Raw genomic sequence first — 22320 nt, 5'->3', positions numbered from 1 at the left:
GAGAATCAGGAAAGATACCATCATAGCTTATATGAACTATGTTTTGAAGAAGAAACTGGGAATAGTGAGACTGGGGATAGCCCAGTCACTGCTGCTGTGGATGAAACAGTACCCGTTGGGCTTTCAAAGCTAATGTGGTCCAACAACCATTCTAAATCCAGTCAGAATCCATTACTATGGTTTGTAACTGACTGCTTTCTGGTACATGAGATTGCTGCTCGTGTCAGTACACCTTGGTATAATCTGCCTGAAATAAAAATCCCCTGTGTTTTCTCCAGTGCCCAAGCAATGTGTGTTTTATTTGTTATGGTTTATTTTTTATCCAATAACTAAGATGTGATAGCTTATTTATGGAATGGAATAATTACTAATTCTGTTTTTCAGGGTATCTTTATTCATATCTTATCATAATTTATACTCACAAATACTTCCAACATTGAGGTAGTTGTGGTGAATGTCTCATATAAACTATGACTATAAAATTAAGCATAAAATAAAGTACTATAGAGTGACAGATGAACATTTATAATGGGAGTTGACACACATTTTTTATGTAAAGGGTCAGCCAGTAAAAATATGCAGCGTAGTGGGGATATTCAGTGTCCCCACTACCGTCCTCACAACTTCTCAACCCTGCCATCATCATTCAAAAGTAGCCATAAACTATATGTAAATGAACAGGTACGTCTGTGTTCCCAGCAAATTTTATTTTAAAAACCAGGCTGCAGGTGAGATTTGGCTCTCAGGCCTTAGTTTGTTGACTCCTGGTTTATACTAAAGATTCCACTCTTACAGACATTGTGGTTGAGGAGCATATTATTACTCTTTGTCAACTTTAACAGGTTTCACTACCAGAAAAATTTCTGAATTTTTTATTTAGAGAATACTTCCTCTGCTTAAAGGAGAAAATTCTCTTGGCCATTTTAACACTCTGTATATTTCTCCATCATTTACCCAACCTGCATATATGAGAAGGACAAAAGGAAGAACCTAAATAAGTCCCTTTTTTCTCCTCTAAACTGAACATATTGGACTCAGATCTTTCTTGAGGGAACAGTATGAGAAACACTAATCATACTTGACTAACAGAAACAGAAGTCATCTACTTTCTCAGATAAACTAAACATGTTGATTAAAACTGAGACCAGAGAAGCATTAAAAACAAATGAAATACCTTAACAAGTAGCTTAAATTCTCATAATTCTCTTCCATACCACTCAATAAACTTTTAATTCTGATCCCATTGCAAAAGTGTTAATAGAAGGAAGAATTTTCTTTTCCAAGATTTTAGAACCTACATTTTTCTTCATCTTTTTGCTGCCTGTATTTGTTAGATTGTTCCACATGGCAAGAAATAGAGACCAACTCAGGTCATTGTGCTTAATGGGGATTTATTTTAAAGCTACATGGGAAGTAATGTGGGTGGGAAAAAGTCTCAGTAACCAAACAGGGAGGTCAGATGAAGAACTGGAGCATCATTCATCACTGTTACAAGTAAGGTAGTTCTAGCTGGCTGTCACTTGCTCTGGAAATCCAGCTACAGGTCCAGAGGTCCTTCATTCTTGTACTTCAGTTCTTCCCATTTCCCTTACTTCCAGTGTCCTACTTGATTAATGGCTAAATTATTTTTCTTCTCTATATAATTTAGAGTTTCGATTTTCTCTTAGCTTCTGATGCCTCAGTGTCCCTATTGCTGTATGTTTTCTACTTAAATCTTACTCTTAGTTTATCTGGTATCACCTGCCTACCTGTGCTTCATATTCAAATTCTGTAGGGGAGAAGAACTGATTGGGTGTGTTAGTCACTATAGAATACAGAGATTCTGCTCCAAAACACCTCATAGCTATTGTCCAAGATGGCACCATTGGTTCTGGTGCCCATTGTTAGGTAACCAGATGTGGTCCAAATCTCAGGATAATGGGATACAATGAATGGACATCTGTGGCTAAGGAAAACCTCAGAAATGGAATTGTGGACATGAGGAACTCAATCAAATTTTCTTATTAGGTATGCCTATCAAAATATTTCAAAAAGAAAAGAAAGTCATTTTCCTTTAGAAAAAATTAATAAATGTCATGGATTTTAAAATACAGGTTTCTTGTACAAAGGTGAAACATTTGTCCAAATTTAAGAATGAATTCATTTTCATTTATTTTATGTGATTATTTAGCATCTGTAGAATTCTAAGGAACTTGTATCTATTTTTGTTTTATAATTTTAATAGGTTTAAGTTTTAAATGAATATCATAGAATTTGGTCTCTGTGGGAAATTCCAAAGTTTTTCTTTTCTTCTTTTTTTAAATGTCAGGAAAAGTACACATCAGTGTTACTACTAATGAAGATGTATGTTTAAAAAAAGAGAATGGGAAGTCCTTTACACTCTGTTATTTGAGCAATACTCTATATGCCTTAAAGCAAATGTTACTACACAATAATTATAATATCTCTGTCTTATAAGAATTTGTTGAAAATGTGAAAGGAGAAATAGTTAATAAGTTAATGTTGTGCTTAGTTTAAAAATTCGTATCAAAATTATGTTTTATTTTATAAAATCTTGCTATCTTCTAAACCATTTTATTACAACTTATGGAAAATCATGGAAAGCAATATAAACACGTGAAACCTGTTTTACTTGCCCATTTAAAAATTTCATTTAATTATCTGAGTATCTTTAATTGGGATCATTTTCCTAATTGCTATTCCAAATAAAACTATTATTTTTTTCAGTACTGCATTAAACAAGGTAAATATCTGTGTTTGTTTCTACAAGAGAAATGCAAAATAATCAATAAAACTTATAAAAGCTCTATAAAATGTCTTTGTAAATACTCAGTGATTGATCACTTCTGCCCAAGTCAATTCCAGAAGAACTACAGGATGGAGAGGAATTTGGGTATATCATCATGTTGAGGCCAGTTGGCTCAACAACCTGGACCAAGGAAAGAGTACCGTCTGTAGAATCATCAAGGTTTGTTTACAGAAATGAAAGCATCATCCCCCTTTCGCCCTTTGAAGTCAAAGTGGGTGTGTATAATAACGAAGGAGAAGGATCCCTGAGCACCGTGTCCATTGTCTACTCAGGAGAAGATGGTAAGTAGTGGCCAGCCCTGGAATGGACCTATTTGAGACTGCATGTGTATTTTGCACTCATTTTCTATGAGCCACTCTGCTGAGTATGGTTGTGTCTTTCTCTGGACGACAGAACCTCAGCTGGCCCCAACAGGAACTTCTGTCCAGAGTTTTTCTGCTTCAGAAATGGAGGTTTCATGGAATGCTATTGCCTGGAATAGAAACACTGGAAGGGTGCTGGGCTATGAGGTAATGTATATTAATTTCACTTTCCCTTAAGAATAAGCCAGGTAACCACACAACAATTCCTATTCAGTAGTCCTATACCACTAACCTAGTTCTTAGCATATGGTAGGGTATGTCTAAAGCTATAGAGGCGAATGAGCAAGATCATTCCAGGTGATTCTTAAGCAACTAAATTAACAAATGGTAGCCATTTGAAAAACAACCAAGTGATTATCTTATTTATTTATTTATTCAAATTGCCATCATATTTGTTTCTTGGGGAGCAGAAAAGAGTCTAACCCGCAGTGATCTTAAACTATGAGAATTTCACTTGGAAAGCTGCTCTGTGGAGCAGATCTTAGAAACAGTAGATAAGTGATAAGAAAAAACCTAGATTCTCCTAAATCTATCCTCTATAGTCTGTGTAGAATGTAACAAATCACTTCATGTGTATGGACCTGCATTCTAACAAAGTTAAGGAATAAGAATTATTAATCACTTATTATTCTTTAGCTTACAAATCCAGTGATTTATAAAATATTTTATTTATTTTGGATTTAGAATAACTATTATTTGAAACCTCATTAATTGTGCCTTGCACTGTTTTTGTTTTGTTTTGTTTTGTTTTGTAGTGGTGGTTTTCTTTTTACATAACCCTGTGGTCTGAATGGAAAGTTCTACTGATATGATATGTGCCTCAGTTCCTCCAATCCTAGAATGCTTTACCTCTTACTCTGAACCCCATTTATTTCTTAAAGCTCATCTCTACATTCCTTTTCTCTTTGAAACTCTTCTCTGATCTTCTCTGATCACCCCCTGATGTTGTCTTTCTTCAAGTTCTTATAGCACTTTTTTCCAGTATCTCTCCTTTGGAATATATTCCGTGCTGTTTTCACTCAGATATTCTAACTTAATAACTAGATTGTAAGGGGCTCAAAATGAGCCCCCAAACTCTATTCTCTGTTATCTCTTTCAGTGTGCTGGAAACAGTGCTAATACATAAGAAGGGCTCCATAGAAGTTGAATTATTAATTAACCTGCCATTCAAAGAACTCTGGAGGAAGTGTTCATAGCAGAAGCTCAAAACTGAACTCTCTGATTTATTATATAGCCTTTGTTAAAGCTGATAACCTTTATTGATATCATGAAATATTTTGTTTTGATAATCTAAAAAAAACCCAGATTCTCTAATTTCCCTTGTGAATTTGTATCTTTGTAATTTCTTCCTCATAAATATTAGGCGTTGATTATGTTGTTATTATTTAAACATTTTTATTAGAAAATATTCTGCCATTTACATTCCTGCCTTCTTCCCATAGCCCATTGTGGTTGATGGTTGTTGAGAAACAATAAATTACCTGTTCTTTGTTTTTAATGATCAGGTATTATACTGGACAGATGACTCCAAAGAATCCACAATTGGTAAGATTAGAGTCAGTGGGAATGTCACCACCAAAAACATCACAGGACTAAAAGCTAACACCATCTACTTTGCTTCGGTGAGAGCTTACAATACTGCTGGGACAGGACCTTCAAGCCTCCCAGTCAATGTTACCACCAAAAAGTCTCGTAAGTATGCGTCACACTGAAGCACCAAGATTCACCTATGAACAGAAACATATTGTTTTGTTCAATATCCATTTCATTCATCCCATCTCATCTTTTTACCGATTGCTTTGTTTGGTTAGTTGGCTTGTCCCTTAAATATGGATAACTGTTGAAACTTTGTGGTAACAATCAAAACAGACAGTTTTGGTCTTTTTTGGCATTCCAAAAGAAGAAATATTCTGAGTATATAGATACAATACAGGAGCATGTAATATTTACGACCACAGGCTCTGGTGCCCTCTTCCAACCTCAGTTCAAAGCCTAACCTCCTATCCTTGGAACATTAGGTGGTTATTCAATCTTTCAGCATATCAGTACCCCCACCTGTAAAATGAGGCCAACATAGGACCTATTTCCTCATGGGGCTTTTTGATCCCTAGATAGGAGAAAACAAATGCTTAGAAGGGTTTTGTTGTGGCATTTGTTGTGATGACATATTATGAACATCGATTCTCTGAATCACTTCAATCCATGAACACTGTGCTGGTTTGAAATTTTCATCTTTAACTGTCTAAATAGTCTTCCTCCCTCCAGTCTCTCAAACCTTCAGACCAAACCACAAACTGCCTTGACATTTTTCTTCCTATAATGAAATACCCTCATCTCCTCCGAAAATTTGATTGTCTCCTCTATTCCAGAAAACAAAGACTAAAAGAAAAGTATACCAGATCTTCCATAATCTCTCCCAAACTTCCTTTCTATCCCATTCCTCATCTAGCCCTGGAAGCATCAGGCGTATCAATCTTTAATGCTCACTTACCTGATTTCATGTGAGACTCTCTCAGCTTGTGGTGCACCTGCCATGCCTGTAAGCAGTCAAATGTCTTTACTACTGATCTGTATGTCTCCCCAAGTTTTTCCTTTAATGTATTTACGTTTTTCTGGTTGTTCCCATAACTTCAGCCCATTGTGAGATTGTTTTGGAAAAAGCTAGAAAGGGACTTCTAAATCAAAGAACGTTGGGTGTGAACCCTAGCTCAGCCATGTACTGTCTGTGTGACAGGTCTAATTACTTGATAACTCAGAATCCATTTTCTCATCTGAAAAACAGAGATGATGGTACTTTCCTCTAGAGTTTGCTCTGAGAACTAAAGAATATATTGTACACCAAGGTGACCCAGTGCGGCCATTGAGTGAGAGCTCAGTGCATGGAAATATGTATTATATTTCTTCTTTAGAGATGATTTCACTTTCCTTGCATATCTTAAGCAAAAAAACGCAGTCACTTTCTACTTTTTTTCTCTTTATAAATTTGTTGCAGAAATTTTCTTCAAGGGTCATGAAAATACATCTAGAGCAAAGGTGAGGAATGGCTATAATGAAACACTGACGATAGCTCTGATTCCAAGCACTATCCCTGGATCTAACTTTGATTTTCCATGTCCTTGAGATAACACCAAAATTACCTCTGAAGAGTGGTGACAGCAAAAAATTCTGCATCCATCACATATTCATACTGTCACTGTCTAGATTTTCAATTTGATATTTATTCATCCATTGTAAATTCTAAGAAAGCAGAGTTCACATTTATGAAAATCTCTGCCTATTCTGATTGCATAGGCTAAACAGACGACAGAGCCCCCTTTTTTTTCTTCTTGGAAATAAGATGATTCAGTCAATCAGTCAAGAAAATAGTGTCTTCCGTGAGCTATGCACAGAGTTAGGTACCTGATGGAAATTAAAACAGGCAATATACCTACCTTCAGGAAATTTCTCTTTTACTGGAGAAGCAACCTAAAACAAAGAAACAAAAAAATGAAACAATTACAAATTGTACAAAGTACTACAAAGAAAATAATAAAGGACTGAGATAGTTATGAAAAGGAGCACCTTTCTGGGGAAGGCTTCAGATTTTGACATGATTTAAAAGATAAAGAAGGAGCTAGTGTGCAAAAGGATCTCAAAACAGAAAGAACAGTTTATGTAAAGCTTCTGAATTCTTTGTTATTGCTGGTGATGATGATAGACTTATTGTTTTTTTAAAGTAAATATAGTGGTTTAACAGTAAGTATCATAGCTTACTGAAAGTGAGGTATTTCCCAAAGACAGCCGAGAGGCACTGCAAATACGTTGTGATCCACACAGACATCACTTAAATGGAATTTAGATCTACAACTAAAGGAAGAAAAATATTCACATCAATTCCAATGGGAAAAGAAAGAAAAAAAGCACTCCTTACATAGAAAGAAACATTCAGACCCACTCACAGAAAGCGTTTGCAAATTTTGGTTCAATTTGGCCCCTGACGTTGACTGACTAGCACTCTGCACTGGATTTTTCTTGCTCTAAATTTGCAATCAATCCATATTTAGACATAAAGGAAGCATTAAACTTTTATTTCATCTTGCACTTATGTTCTTTCTCTCTTGCCCAAATGTCAACCCCATGCTGTTACTTAGAAGTGTAACATAAGAAGTTGTTTTTGAATTGAGTTCACAGTGTGAACTACAGTTGAATATAAATGCCATCTACAGAAAAATTGATCACAGGGAAACCATTAGAGCTGTAGAGGGCTAGTTTACTGTTGCTCTGTCATTTGATTAATAGAAAATGATTTAGTGTTTGGAAATTGCCTGGAAATATTTTTTTAAAACATAGAAAAGTACTTGTTTGTTGAGTTTACCATTGACCACTTGGTACAAACATCTATGGAAATATTTTTCATATTATCCACGTGACAGTGTTTTGATTTTTAAAAGTAATAGAATTTTAATTTCACCACGGGTATTTGGCAAGCCATTGTAATCAAGTACATGAAGCTCATGAAACTGAAACTGTTGACAGTGTTCATATTAAGGTGATGGCCTTCTGAAGTGACTTTCAGAAACTTTTTTAAAAAGTACTAAACTAAAGGCATTGACATTGGAGTAACAGTCATAGACAAACATAAGAAAGGCGATAGACAATGAGAATTTCCCACATAATTAGCTGAGAATCTACCACTTTATCTGCCTTTCAGAAAGCATATAAAGAGCAATATTATTAAGGGAAAATCTTGAGTATACCCTAGTTATACTTAAGTGAATCATTTGCAAACTTTGGAATTATGGTATTAATAACAAGCCACTTGGAACACAATTGAACAATTGATTATCTTGTAACACCACAGTGAAGAACTGCTATTCTCAGGAAAGAGAATTAACAGCTATTGACTTCTTAATATGTATCACTAAACAAGTTGAGGAACACTTCATATTTTATTTCATGTAAGCTAAAATTCTTATAAACTAGGAGATTTTAGTGTCATTCCAAAAATGGGACAACCAGGCCTCTTGGAAGAGACTGGATACTGATTCAAGTTTCTCTGACTTCAAATCCCAACTTTCTACCTCCCAGAGAGCAAGAGAGTGGAAACATTCTAAAGAATATCTAACTTCTATAGTTGTATAGTTTTGGTAGATGAGGAAACATGCATACATTTCAGTGCCCCAATCATGAACTCCTTGTCCACGTAGTTGGTAGAAATCAGTTCCTTTGGCCTGTAACTTCATCAGTGAATTCATAGTATTGAAAACAATACCTTTTCTTTAAACAAACATAACGAAAACAATACCTTTTCTTTAAACAAACAAACAGAACAGACAAAGCAATAGATGAAACCTTCAGAATTCATCACTGCCAGTGATATCAGAGAAGTGAATTTATATGTTCTGTATATTGATTGTATGACGCTGTTAATGTTAGTGCTTTGTTTTAAAGAACAGAGACAAAAGAAATGTGTCACAACAGTATACTAGATATTTAAAATGTAACATCTTGTGAGAATTTTTATATTATCTCTCTTATACCTGAGAAAAAGATTAGAAAAGATACTTTGTGATAAGTTGAGGGAGAATAGTTGCAAAACTATTTTTGTTACCATTTAGTCCTTCAGAAACAAATGGATTGTAAACAAGTATTGGGTGCTAACAGCCAAACTCTCAGGCCTTTAATTATGACTGGGTTTATATTGTCAAGAAATATACTAGGGTGTGGTCAATACAATTGGCTTGTCTGTCTTATAAATCCACATGGATTGCTATAGGTTTGGCCATAGCAATTAGCCTTGATTATGAGATAGCATAATAAATGGATTGACTGCATCACATTATTTGTGGATCTACCCACAGCCCAGTACATAATTAATATGACCTGAAAAACTCACACAAGACTCTGAGTAGTTTTTCTTTAGCCATATTATTGTAGTCATTTATTCAAATACATAAAATTATAAACCTCCTATGTACCAAGCTCTGTGCTAGGGATTGGTAATACGAAGTTGAACTAGGCATGTGCCCTTAATAAATTTAAAGAAACACATGACCAAGAAAGCCTATAATACAATGTGACAGATTCATAATGTGATATGAACCATACAGGGAATTATTTATCTCCCTGTCATCTCCCAACTAAGGCGGAAGTAACTGGGTGGACATGGTGGTATCCCAGTGGGTTTAGAGAGGCACGGGAATGTATGATAATTCAATGTCAAACACCCTGTGGCTCTTCCGGTGACACAGAAGAAGTTAACTAACAGTTGAGTTAAAACTCCAAAACAATTTACACTTCCAACAGTGTTAGGATGAGTTAAATATTATGCTCAGGAATTCAAATAAGATGCTTAAAAACATCTTGCTGGATAGTTTTATCTTGGCCTTTGTTTTCTAGCTGAATTATTTTTAATCTCCCCAGTTTCTTAAATCTCAAAAACAATCATGTGTACTCAACTATTTGAGAAGCATCATGCTATCTCATGGAGATTGGAAATCAAGAGACCAAAAGTCTCCATTTGACTCAGCCACTCATTAGCTGATTTTGGATAAGTGGCCTCTATTTGGGATAAGAAGTAGTGACTCTAGTTCTCTTGTACATAAAATTCTCCAATTGGGTTCCATTACTTTTGAAGGCTGATCTTCTACCCTTACTTCCCACTACTTTTCTTTCAACAATACTAATTTCAGGGAACCAAAAGGCAGAGTAGGTGCCTTTTGAGATGCTTACCCAGTTTGTAATGGTTTTCCCTTTTCTGGGTTCCAAGGAACTCTATTTAAATTAAATGGCATGCATCTTTCTCATAATCTAAACATAACTGGTTTGGCTCAAATAGACATATGTACAAATTAAGTCAATTGTCAGCTTTCTCCTGAGAATTCTACCCTGGACTGTCTCCGAACAGAGCAGGTTTCAAACCTCATGTATGGTGGCTATCATGATTTCTACCCCACACACTGAGAATGACTAAGAGGTGGCCCCTAGCAAGATGAGCATGTAGCAAACACTACTGTGAGAAGTGGAGAGAGGATGTTCTTGGTATTTTGACATTTTTCTTTTGTCCCTCCTGAGGCTCTGCTGCATTCTCCCAAGAGCATTAAGATGCTTCACAATCTCTTACTAACAATTTACTTAAAATTTGTTGAGTTGGTTTTGTTGCTTAATCAAAGATTCCTAACTAATACAAGATTAAAAAATAAAAGACCACTAGGAATTAACACTTGGTTGGTGCACACAAAAGGTTTGCAGCCTGCATTTGTTTGACATGCTCATTGATTGATGGCCAAATGGAACACTGGATAACAGAGCCCTCCATCTATTTATACATGGTAAAGTAAACAAACTCAACAGCAATGATTAATAAATTAATACTGGACATGCAGCAAGCCATTATTAATTCATAAGTTTGTCACACAGACATGCCCAAGTGACTAGAATTCGAATGAATTTGCTTACTCTGATTAGAATTAATATGATATTTCAAATGACACTGAAAATATTTTAGCTTCTTCTATGCTAATCATCCAGAACTTATTTTCTCTTTTCCTACTAATGTGTCATATAGTAACCATGAACTAATTAATATTCATTTGGATCTTTGATTATCTTTTTAAAGCTCCAAGCCAACCACCAGCTAACATTGCCTGGAAGCTGACAAATTCTAAATTATGCTTGAACTGGGAACATGTCAAAACCATGGAAAACGAGTCTGAAGTATTGGGCTACAAGGTGAGTGTTTAGTTTTTCCTTTAATCCTACCTATAAAGTTACTAAGTGAAAGGAAAGGAGTGACACACAGCAGCAATTTACCGGAGAAATCCGCTTTATTGGGGAAAGGTGCTGGGTTATATAGGAAGGGGCATGGGGTGATTGTGGTGTTACTTCTACGGGGCTGGTGGCTATTGGCTAGGTGCTGGGAGTGGGAGTGGGGAGAGAGGTGATTGGTCTTTAGGTGGTGCCGTTGGGAACCGAGGACCCGGAAGAGAAGCCGGAAGTTCGCCATCTTACTGGTGGGGGCCCTTCATTCCCCCCTTTCTCCTCTATGGGGTTGTGGACGTTGCTTTCTTTCTGACTGCTTCCTGCTGAACGGGGGCGGAGAAGGGAGTGAGGGCTTGAGGATTGGGGGGAAAGGGTTGATAGGACTCCCCACAGTAAGGACGAGTAGATGTGGACTTCTTCAGGTTGGAAATCAATGAAGGTTCCCTGTAACTATAGGTCGAGGGCTTGTTGATTCCAATGGTGCCAAGAGTATACGGGTGTCAGGAGCCAGGCATCTGCGGCCATTGTTTCCAGGAACAGTTTCCAGCGGAGAGAGGGGTCCATCTCAGCGTGTGGTGAGGAGGTCATGTGAGGGTGAGGGATCTTCTGTGGCCAGAAGCTGATAGTTCCTGAGCAAAAGCTGGTTGAAAGTTTGATTAGAGATTTTTCCAACTTGGGATGTGATGAACTTTATTATACAGGGTAAGAAGAGACAGGCAAGAAGAATGATTATTATGGGGCCTGCAATGGGCCAGAGCCAGGTAAAGAGGGGGTTTGTTAGTATTGAAGAGAATGGGTTGGAATTGGAAGCAGAGTGGAGGCTGGAAGCAAGGTCAGTGAGTTTGGTAATGTCAGTTTCTACAATGCCGGATTCGTTGATGTAATAGTAGCACTCTTCTCGAAGGAAGACGGAGGTGCTGCCCTTTTCAGCTGTAAGCAGATCTAAGGCCCGTCGGTTTTGAAGGGTGACCCTAGCTAGCGAAGTGACCTGTCTTTGGAGAGAGGCTAAGGAATAGGCAGTGGATGTCAGGGCTGCCTCAAGTTTGTCGTTGAGATTTCTAATTGCCCACAGAGAGTGACCCAAGGCCCCTCCCCAAAACCCTGCCCCAATGGCTGAGGTGGTCAAAGAGATACCGACCATGATGGGAAGGAAAGCAGCCCTTTTTGTGCGCGAGGGCAAGGGAGGTTGGAGCTCAAGAAATTCTGCCATGCTGTAAAGTGTAAGCTGTGGGATTAGGGTGACAAGAATGCAGGGTATATTGTAGTTGGGAGGCAGTGAGTTGAAAAGACTGCCATTTCACCAAAAGAAGTGTCCCGGTTGAGTGAAAGTCTTAGAGCCGGAGGTAGGGGTGTAGATAGAGAGGCAGTGAAGTGCGCTGGAGGGGGTTGGAGCTGGGCCTACACAGTGGTGGATGGTGAGATTATCTGCATATTCTGGTTCCCATAGGGGTATGTCTGCCAGGGGGTGGAGGGGTTGTCCTTCTGCATGGAAGGAGTAGTTGGAAATATTAAGGGGCACGGCGGCCAGCAATGGGCGCTGTAGTGATGCGCACAAGAAACAATTGGCAGTGTTGAGGGTGTGATTGAGAAAGATGGTGGTGTCTTGAACAAGCTGTAACCAAGAGTAGGAGGAATAAGAAGATGAAGAAGTGCCGTCAAGAGTTTGGATAATGACTTTTTCAGAATGTCCGATATCTGATGCAACTTGAGAGATCTGGGAGTGAGAGGGAACATACTCTCGAGAGATATGAAGGGTACTCTGGGGGGGTCGAGGACCCCCCATAGTAAACTGAGGCTGTGACCCCAGCGGCCCATCGAGAGTCCCAGGGATCTGGGATTGATAAGGAGAATGAGCCGTTGGGGTATCTCATGAAACGGTTGGAGGAGTAATACTGTGGGTACTGGGAGTTACTCATGTAGTGAATGGCGCAAGACCAGTAGGGACATCCCCCGTAGGTGTCTTGCCATCGCCTACAATAGGCTTGTCTTTGATCATAGAGGAAGCCGAGGTAGGGAGAATAAAGGTAGCTGCTAGTGAACACTTCGGTGGAGGGAGGAAAGTGGAGGTATAAAGGCTCGGAGCAGCCTTTCAGAGGGGAGTCTGATGTGACAATGAGGGCAGTAACTTTTGTTTGATGCTGCATGTAAGTCTGTCTTACTTTGAATCGCCATACAAAGGAGGCTGGGGTGGCAGGGAAGACAATAGGAATGAGGAGAAAAAACAAGAGAGTGGTAAAGGAGAAAAAAGTCATGATTCGGGTATGGATGGCAAAGGGGATGAACGGGAGATGTGGAGTTTCAAGGGATCAGAGGGATGAGGCGTGGTAGAGTAGACAGCGTCTTGGGCTGTATCCGAAGGACTCTGGATTGTGACTGATGGGTCTTGGGTGTCCAGAGAAGGTGGGTCCTGGGTATTTGGTTTCAACCTGGAGACATGAATCCAAGGGGTGACAGAGTTATCAGGCAGTAAGAGCTTGGAGGCCGAGGGGGTGCAGAGAATAACTGGGTGTGGACCTTCCCATTTCGGGGTGAGAGAAGGCCGATCCTCTGGTGGCTTATAAAACACTGGTTGACCGGGCTGTAAGACAGGAGGATTTTGGGAGGCAGATGGATCAGGAAGGAGCCAATCCTGATATTTCCACAATTCAGTGCGGAGGAGAGAGAGTAGCGGAAGGGCCATATTAGGAGGAATTGGTCCTTTGTGGGGAGGGAGCCCCGGGGGTAGAATCGGGTGGCCGTACATGATCTCAAAGGGCGACAAGAAGGAAGGTTTCTTTGGGAGGGCCCGAATGCGGAATAGAGCTAAGGGAAGTAGGCGAACCCAGTCAAGGTGTAGTTCTAGAGATAGTTTGGTCAGGATGTCCTTTAGAGTTCTATTGGCTCTTTCTACTTTTCCCGAAGCTTGTGGTCGATAAGGACAATGTAAATGCCAGGGGAGCAAGAGCGACTTGGAGAGGTTCTGGATAATTTGGGCAGTGAACTCAGGGCCGTTATCTGATTGGAGGGAGGTGGGCATCCCGAACCTAGGAAAGATCTGGGTGAGGAGGATAGAGGCAACCACAGACGCTCGTTTGTTAGTAGTGGGGAAAGCTTCGACCCATCCTGAAAATGTATCTACTATCACGAGTAGGTATCTGGTACGCCATACAGGGGGCATGTTAGTGAAGTCTATTTGCCAATCTGCGGTGGGGACATTACCCCTTGCTTGATGAGCCGGGAAGGGTCGGGCTTTGAGGGGGGTATTAGGGTTAGTGCGTTGGCAGATGGTGCACCTGCGGTTGATTTCGTTAAGGAGGGTTTTGTCTTCAGGAGAGAGAGAAAAAAAGGATTGTAAAGAATGGATCAAGGATTGGGGGCTGGAATGGAAGAGATCGTGTAAGAAGCAGAAGAGAGACTCTTTGTCCTGGGAACAGAGGGTGTCTTGTGATAAGGCTAAAACTGCAAGGGCAGACGGATTGTTGTCTGGTGTGTCTTCTGATAGGGCAACTGACTGGGCTACTCTGTCGGCTTTGTTGTTACCTCTTCCAATGGGGGAGTCATCTTTCTGATGTGATTTGCAGTGGACTATGCCTAGTCAGTGTGGGAGTTGTGAAGCCTCTAGAAGTTTAGTAATTAAGGCTGAATTAGTTACGGAATTTCCTTTTGTGGTGAGGAGGCCTCATTCTTTCCATACTGCCGCATGAGACAAGAGAATGTGGAATACGTACTTGGAGTCAGTGTACAGTGTGAGAGATTTGTCCCAGGCCAGAGTGCAAGGTCTGGTGGCTGCAATGAGTTCGGCCTGTTGATTGGTTGTACGAGGGGGCAGGGCTCGTGCCTCAATGACGTCTTCGAGAGAGACTACTGCGTATCCTGCATAGTGGGTGCCCTCATGTTTAAAGGAGGACCCATCAGTAAACCAGATGAGGTCGTAGTGTGAGAGGGCTCCTTCAGAGATCGTGGAGTGGCACGGAAGGAAGTTGTGAAGGGCTTCCAGGCAATCATGCGAGGGAGTATGAGGAGAGTAAGGTAGAGGAAGAAGAGTGGCCGGATTCAGGGGCTGGCAGGGGAGGAAAGAAATGTCTGGATTTTGGAGGAAAGAGGACAGTAAGGTCAGGAGTCTGGAGGGAGGGAGAGTCTGTAAACTTTTGTAGGTTAAGAGATCTTTTAGGTGATGTGGGGACAGAATGGTAAGGGGTGCCCCGAAAGTTAGTTTATGAGCTTCTTTCTGCAAGAGCTGCCCAGCGGCTAATGCCTGTAGGCAGGGGGCCCATCTCCGAACTGTGGGGTCTAATTGCTTGGAGAGATAAGCTACTGGGGCAAAGGATGGGCCATAATATTGGCCTAGGACTCCTAGAGCTTGACTGGACTTCTCATGAATGTATAATGAGAAGGGTTTTGACAAATCAGGGAGATGGAGAGCTGGAGCTTCTACAAGGGCTTGACGGAGCCTAATGAAGGAGTGTTGGGGTGAGGATGATAATGGTTCTTCAGGGGGGCCCTTGCTGAGGTCGTGTAGGGGTCTTGCTAACAGGGAGAAGTTAGGGATCCACGCTCTAAAATACCCAGCCAGGCCCAGAAAGGAAAGGATTTCTGTCTTGGTTTTGGGAATGGGCAGGTCAGAGAGGAATCGTTTTCTGTCTAAGGTAATGGACTTTCTTTGTTGAGACAGAAGGAATCCAAGGTAAGTGACAGAAGGGGAAGAGATTTGAGCTTTGAGGGGGGATACCCGGTAACCTCTGGAAGCTAGAAGGTTAAGTAGGGAGGGAGTGTCAAGTTGAGACTGTTCCCACGAGGGACTGCAGAGTAGAAGATCGTCAACGTATTGTAATAAGGTGGACTCGGAGTGATCATGATGAAACTGTTTGAGGTCCTGAGCTAGGACTTGTCCAAAAATATGGGGACTGTCTCGGAAGCCTTGTGGCAAAACTGTCCAAGTGAGTTGTTCAGAATGTCTTGTGTATGGGTCCATCCAGGTGAAGGCGAAGAAATCTTGGGAGGAGGGGTCCAGAGGGATAGAAAAAAATGTGTCCTTGAGATCTAGGACTGAGAAGTGGGAGGCTGAGGCAGGGATCTGCGATAAAAGGGTGTATGGATTTGGAACTAAGAGATGGATAGGGACAATGGCCATGTTGACGAGGCGAAGGTCTTGGACGAGGCGGAAAGATCCGTTGGTTTTTTTAACAGCTAATATGGGAGTATTAAACGGGGAGTGAGTGGGTCTGAGGTAATTTTTGTTTAAGAGATCTTGGATGATGGGTTGGAGGTCTATGAGGGCTGAAGTGGTTAGGGGGTATTGGGCATGACAGATATACTGATAGGGGTCACGTAGTTTGATAGAGGCAGGAGGACATAGAGCCACGGAGGGGCTTGTAATGTCCCAAACTTTGGGATTTACAGGGTGTATGAGGGTGAAACTGGAGCTTTCATTGGGTAGACGGGGGTCGTCAGCTATGAGAGCCATCAGAAAGGGAGTACTGGGGGCTGTGGGAGTGGATATAGTTATGGAAACATGGAGGAGAGAAAGGATGTCCCGTCCTAGTAAAGGGATGGGACACTGGGGCATAACTAGGAAGGAGTGGGAGAAAGGTATGGGATTGTCTTGGATTGTGCATAAAAGGGGGGGGGTTTAACGGGAAAATCTGTTTACCTCCTACCCCGACTATAGGAGTAATGGCAGGCATGGTAGGGCCCCGGTATTCCCACAAGACTGAGAAGGTGGCTCCTGTATCTAGGAGGAAGGAGATGGGGCGACCATCTACTATTAAAGTAACCCTGGGCTCCTGTTTGGTGATGGAAATGGTCGGGCGAGAAGCCCCCGGGCCCCGTCAATCCTCCTCCGCCAGTCCCACTACGGCAGGCTTAGGTTGGGGGTTGTTCGTCCAGCCTCCCCTTCGGGTGGCTGGGCAATCAGACACCCAGTGGCCCTTTTTGTGGCATCTGGGGCATGGGGTGGTAGGAGGTCTGGGGGAGGGGGACGCCCTTGACCAATGTCCCTCTTTTCTGCACTTGAAACAAGCTCCTGGGGGGGTTTGTTTGTAGAGGGGCGCCCAGGTTGTGGTTTTATCAGCTGGGCCAACATTTGGAAATTGGCCTGATCAGCCTTTTGTTTACAGCGTTCTTTCTCCTCCTCCCGGTTATGGAAGACTTTAAAGGCCACTGTTAGGATCTCAGTCTGTGGGGTAGCAGGGCCCTGTTCTAACTTTTTGAGTTTAGCTTTAATGTCGGGGTAGCTTTGAGCTAGGAAGTATGTCATAAGGACATGTCTTCGATCAGGTGTTTCTGGGTCCAGGCTGGTAACTGTAATAGGGCTTGGGTGAGTCTGTCTAAGAACTCAGAGGGGGTTTCATCTCTTTTTTGAATTATGTCTTGGAGCTTTTGAAAATTGACTACTTTACAAGCTGCCTTTTTCAGACCTGCTATTAAGCAGGAGGCAAAAATATCTCGAGAGCGGAGACCGACGGCGGTGTTATAATCCCAGTGTGGGTCTTGTTCGGGGACAGCGGTGGGGCCAGGGGGGTAGGTGGGGTCAGTCCTGTGGGTTTTGGTAGTGTGCGTTTGGGCGAAGTCTCAAACTCGTCTACGCTCTTCAGGGAGGAGAGTATTGGCCAGGAGCATGAAAATGTCATGATGTGTGAGGCTGTAAGACTGGAGAGTCCATTGAAACTCCCTGATGTATGTTGTGGGATCAGTGGAAAAGGAACCTAAGCGTTTCTCTAGTTGGGCTAGATCTCCTAGGGAGAAAGGGACGTGAACACGCACGATGCCTTCAGATCCTGCTACTTCCCGGAGGGGGGCGATAATTTTGGGAGGCCCTCGGGACCGAGTCTGAGGGGGACTGAAGGGTTCTGGCTCAGTCTGTTGGGGGGAGATAGATGATGGGGGCAAAGATGCAATAATTTTGGGAGGCCCTCAGGACGGAGTCTGAGGGGGTAAAGACAGAGGAGACTCCTGGGACTTAGTTAGAGAGGGGCCGAAAGGCTCAGGCTCGATCTGCGGGGGGGAAGGTGAGGGGGATGAAGGCAGAGGGGGTGAGGTGGGGGAGGAGGTGGTGGTGGAGGGAGGAGAGGAGGGGGAAGGGAGAGGACGGGAGGCTTCTGCGGGGGAGGAGGCAGCAGCTACGGCAGTGGAGGGTGGAGGGGTTGTAGGAGGGGGAGGGGCCGAAGGGGGAAGCTTGTATGGCGGAGGCTCGTCTGCTGGGTCAAAGGTAATTGAAGAGGGACTGGGAGTGTGGGGAGGGGAGGGAGATGGCTTGCAGGCTAGGAGAACTTGGGGCGGGGAACAGGTGGTGCAGAGGCTGGGATTTTGAGCTAGGAGGAGAAAAGCTTCGATATAGGGAATCTCCTTCCATTTTTTCAGGTGCTGGCAGTAGTTAAAGAGATCGCGAGTGATGTTAGGATCAAGAGTTCCCCCTGCGGGCCATTGGTTGTTATTGTCTAGGGGGTATGTCGGCCAATCTTGGGAGCAGTATTTACGGAGAAGTTTTGGTTTTATATCAGGTGTCAGGGAGAGGGTAGTTAGATCTTGAGCAGGCATTCAAGAGGTGAGCTTCCAGGGAGGGATGAGGAGGCTCCCATGGCTAAAGGACAGAGGAGACAAACAGGGGAAGACGAACGGAGATCCTCGGACTGGGAGCAGACTGCAAGGAGACAAAGGGCATCCCCGGTGATCCTTGGGGGTCTGCGGAAACTCATATATGAGTCGGTTTCTTAGGAAGTGTGGGTCGTCACCCAGACTTCTCTAAGAAGGCAGAGTGCCGGAGTCACGAGGAACCTAGTACTAGGAGTTTTCGGCAGACGGAATGGATTTCGGCAGGTAAAACAGAAGGAAGGAGTGGAAAAGGGAGCGGTCTCATCCACAAAGGAGTCACCTCGTTTATGGCTGTTGGAGGGGGGGCCTGAGGGTCTGCAGCAGCTGTGAAGGCCGGAGGCGGGAAGAATTCCTTCTTCGTCCCCGAGCATCAGGGCCTTGCTGGACGATCACAGTCAATGGCACTGCGATAGCTCGGGGAAGAGTGGCCCACTCCGGGGGAAAACTTACCTAAAGGCCAGAGAGGAGTGGTGAGTGTGAGGAGCCAGCGCCGGAAAAAGAGGACGAGGGCAAGCTGCTGCTGGTGTCGGGGGAAGACGGGGCCCAGTTGGGGTGTCCCGTCTCCCAGGTTTCGGCCCCAATGAAAGGAAAGGAGTGACACACAGCAGCAATTTACCGGAGAAATCCGCTTTATTGGGGAAAGGTGCTGGGTTATATAGGAAGGGGCATGGGGTGATTGTGGTGTTACTTCTACGGGGCTGGTGGCTACTGGCTAGGTGCTGGGAGTGGGAGTGGGGAGAGAGGTGATTGGTCTTTAGGTGGTGCCGTCGGCAACCGAGGACCCGGAAGAGAAGCCAGAAGTTCGCCATCTTACTGGTGGGGGCCCTTCATTAAGGAACCAGAAATGTCACAACCAAGTAGGAAATAAATTTTTTGAATATGAAAATATAAGAATCTTTTTTTTAATATTTTGAAAAGATTTAACATTGCTCTTTCCAAATTCTATGCAAAAAGTTTGTACACTAAGTTCAGTAATATGTCATGGAGCATGATGGGTAAAACTATAATATTCAGTATTTTTCTTCAAGTGACCTCCCCTTGCCATCAAAAGATGAGAATAAGGTCAACAAATACATTCATATAGAATTTCTAGAACTTAGGTTGCAGTAGAATGTGATCTTTTAACAACGTAAAAGGAATCTAATGAGAATATAATCAAGTACCCAAAGCAAATCATTTCCATCAATGGTGAAAGTCATCATCTCCTGGCAAATGCATATATTCAGACACTTGAAATGGTCCAGAGTAATCAGTGACTTTTCACAGCAAGCTCCAAAGATAATAGCCTCAAGCTATTTAATTAATAGAGATAAGTCTACTCTTATTTCAGAAGCTTGGTCAAAAAGGAAATCTTTTTTTTTTAATGACTAAATTTAAAGAAAAGGCACAGGCTGAATATTTCCATCTGAGGAGTACAGCACTTATAATATGTCTTACAGTGTTCTGAGCATCTGATCCTTAGAAAAGCTACATGTCCATTTAACTTGATTCTGCATTTTATTCAGATCCTGTACCGACAAAACAGACATAGTAAAACTCACATTTTGGAAACAAACAACACATCAGCTGAGCTTCTGGTTCCATTTGAAGAGGACTACTTGATTGAAATAAGAACAGTTAGTGATGGCGGGGATGGAAGCAGCAGTGAGCAAATCAGGATTCCAAAAATGTCAAGTAAGCTAAATCACCACTGCTGTTGTAGATTTTGAACCTAGCCAGCTGCTGCATGAAATACAGGTTCTACGGCTCTCCAATTCTTGTTTAAATGTTGAGTGAAAAAAATAAAAGTTCAGTGTTTCCATTTTCAGTTGTGAGCAATAGGTGATGAGTCAGTTTTTCTTTAAATAATCCCTTAGATTTTAGATTTGCAACATGCTTAAATATTACAAACAGTTTCATGTTTCCTAATTTGAAGGTCAAAACACGGTCACACACACACACACACACACTGTGTGCCATTGGTGCATGGCTCATTCTGTTGGCACAAAAATATGAAAGTTTTTCCATGGGTACTCACAGGCTTCTGAGAACAGGGATAGCAAATATGAAGCACATGGACATAGACCCCTTTTCCCATATTCGTGGCAGACATCACTAATGAATCATGGCATTCTTACTGAACTGAGTTGCAAATTTCAAATCCTCTCAGTACAATGTTCCAAGCAGGTAACACCAATTAGTCAGATTTAGCATGTAATAATGATTTATTTTTTTCTGTTTTAAAAGAATAACTCACTCATCTGCCTAAGGCTTTGACTGAGTGAAAGTCATCAGCTCCCCACTTTGGCTAATCCTAATCTTCCCTTTAGTCAGACGTGGCCAGTTTAAGCATTTTTATTTTTCATTTTTACATTTAAAACACATATTCTGGCACAGAGGGTTAGAGACATTTCCTGAAAGTAATATATAATGTAAATGAAACAAGTATACTAAATATATTAGGAAAGAAATAATAGTATGCATTTTGGATCTTGAAGAATTACTCTAACAAGCAATTTTACCTTTTCTCAAGATATTTTGTTTTATTTTTTTATTTTGCAGGTTTGAGTTCCAGAGGACTTCCAGTCTTAGAACCCAGCATCAATTTCCTGTCAGTTGTCATCATGATTTTTTACTGTTTTGCTATTCAGCCACTTACACAATAAATAAAACCATAAATCTTTTGAGTTTTTTTTGAAAGCAGTAAATAAGCTCTGGAGTCCCCATCATAAGATGCATTCTTAATACAGACTTGTTTGGAAAGAAAGAAAATGTATATTATCAAGACTTTGTAAATATCTATGGTACATTAATAAAACAATTTTAAACACTTTACAATTTTAAACTTCACACATGATTACATACACTCAGAAGATGCCAAATTAATTGGTGGAGTTATAACAGCTGTGGCTTTTAAAGGGCTTATAATGGCAAGTATAAATAACTATCCTTAATGATGATGATAAAGTTGAAATAGGTTGCAGTTATCATAGCTAAGATGTACATATTTTACATGCTCCAGAGTGTTTACTTCAGTATTGAAAATGTTTCAACCTACTTGAAAATAAAATATAATTATTTGTTTACAGTTTGGATCCTTCAAAAATGTAAACTATTCCGAAGCAGGATATGACTCTCTCCCCGAATTAAGTAGAGAAAGGCATTATTTGTATACAGTAATATATCCGCCTGCATGATGCTCTTCTCAACTCTCTTTTCTAGGAAGCTCAATACTAATAATGGCAGAAAAAAAGTGCTTTGTGGCAAAAGAAAAAGAAAAGGGAAATAAGCAAGCACCTAAATAATCTAACAACTCTGGTGTACAGTAAACAGCTCCTCACAGCAAAGTTTACATTTTTAATCAATTCTGAATTCTCCTAAGGAAAAAAGTTTCATGAGTGAGTCTCAGGTAATTATTACAAATTGCTAGCAATGTATGTGGCCTTATTTTCATACAATAAATAAATCTGGCAACAGAATTATTTAACCAAGTTTTTGACATTTTGCTCAAAAAAATTTTGTGTGTGTGTGTGGCCAATCTTCTATCCAGGTATAAAAAAAAGATCCTATACTGTACAAGGCCTAGAGAGATTTTTGTGGGTTGACTCTTGTCTAGGGTGAACCTACTGCAGTCAGTGGTCCCAGCTGGGATTGAGCAGTCTGCGGGGGAGGGAGTCCGGAAGCAGGTGAGGTTGATGAGGGGGCCGTTCTGTGTGGCCATATATCTCCTTCACAAACAGCCTTGAAGGGTGTACCCTGCTGTCACCTCACTCCAGCTTGCAGCCAATCAGGCTTGCTGTCCAGGAGACTGGGATTGAGAAATGGTCTCACTAATTTTGCCTTCTTAACCTGTTGTAGCTT

At 41.4% G+C, this 22320-nt stretch overlaps 1 protein-coding gene across 2 annotated transcripts in view; it reads left to right on the top strand.

The window, feature by feature from the left end:
- The window catches only part of CNTN6 (contactin 6), a 228592-nt gene extending 207438 nt beyond the window's left edge, over positions 1 to 21154 (top strand). For both annotated transcript variants that reach the window (XM_036878217.2, XM_036878216.2), the window contains 6 exons: positions 2856 to 3090; positions 3203 to 3318; positions 4677 to 4863; positions 10769 to 10881; positions 19986 to 20154; positions 21022 to 21154. In XM_036878217.2, coding sequence (XP_036734112.2) covers positions 2856 to 3090; positions 3203 to 3318; positions 4677 to 4863; positions 10769 to 10881; positions 19986 to 20154; positions 21022 to 21125 — 924 coding nt within the window. In that variant the 3' untranslated portion in view covers positions 21126 to 21154. The remainder of the gene's footprint in view (positions 1 to 2855; positions 3091 to 3202; positions 3319 to 4676; positions 4864 to 10768; positions 10882 to 19985; positions 20155 to 21021) is intronic.
- Positions 21155 to 22320: the final 1166 nt, after the last annotated feature.

Source organism: Manis pentadactyla, chromosome 1 (genome assembly GCF_030020395.1).
Source record: "Manis pentadactyla isolate mManPen7 chromosome 1, mManPen7.hap1, whole genome shotgun sequence".
Lineage (NCBI taxonomy): Eukaryota > Metazoa > Chordata > Mammalia > Pholidota > Manidae > Manis > Manis pentadactyla.
This window is presented reverse-complemented; position numbering and strand designations above follow the sequence as displayed.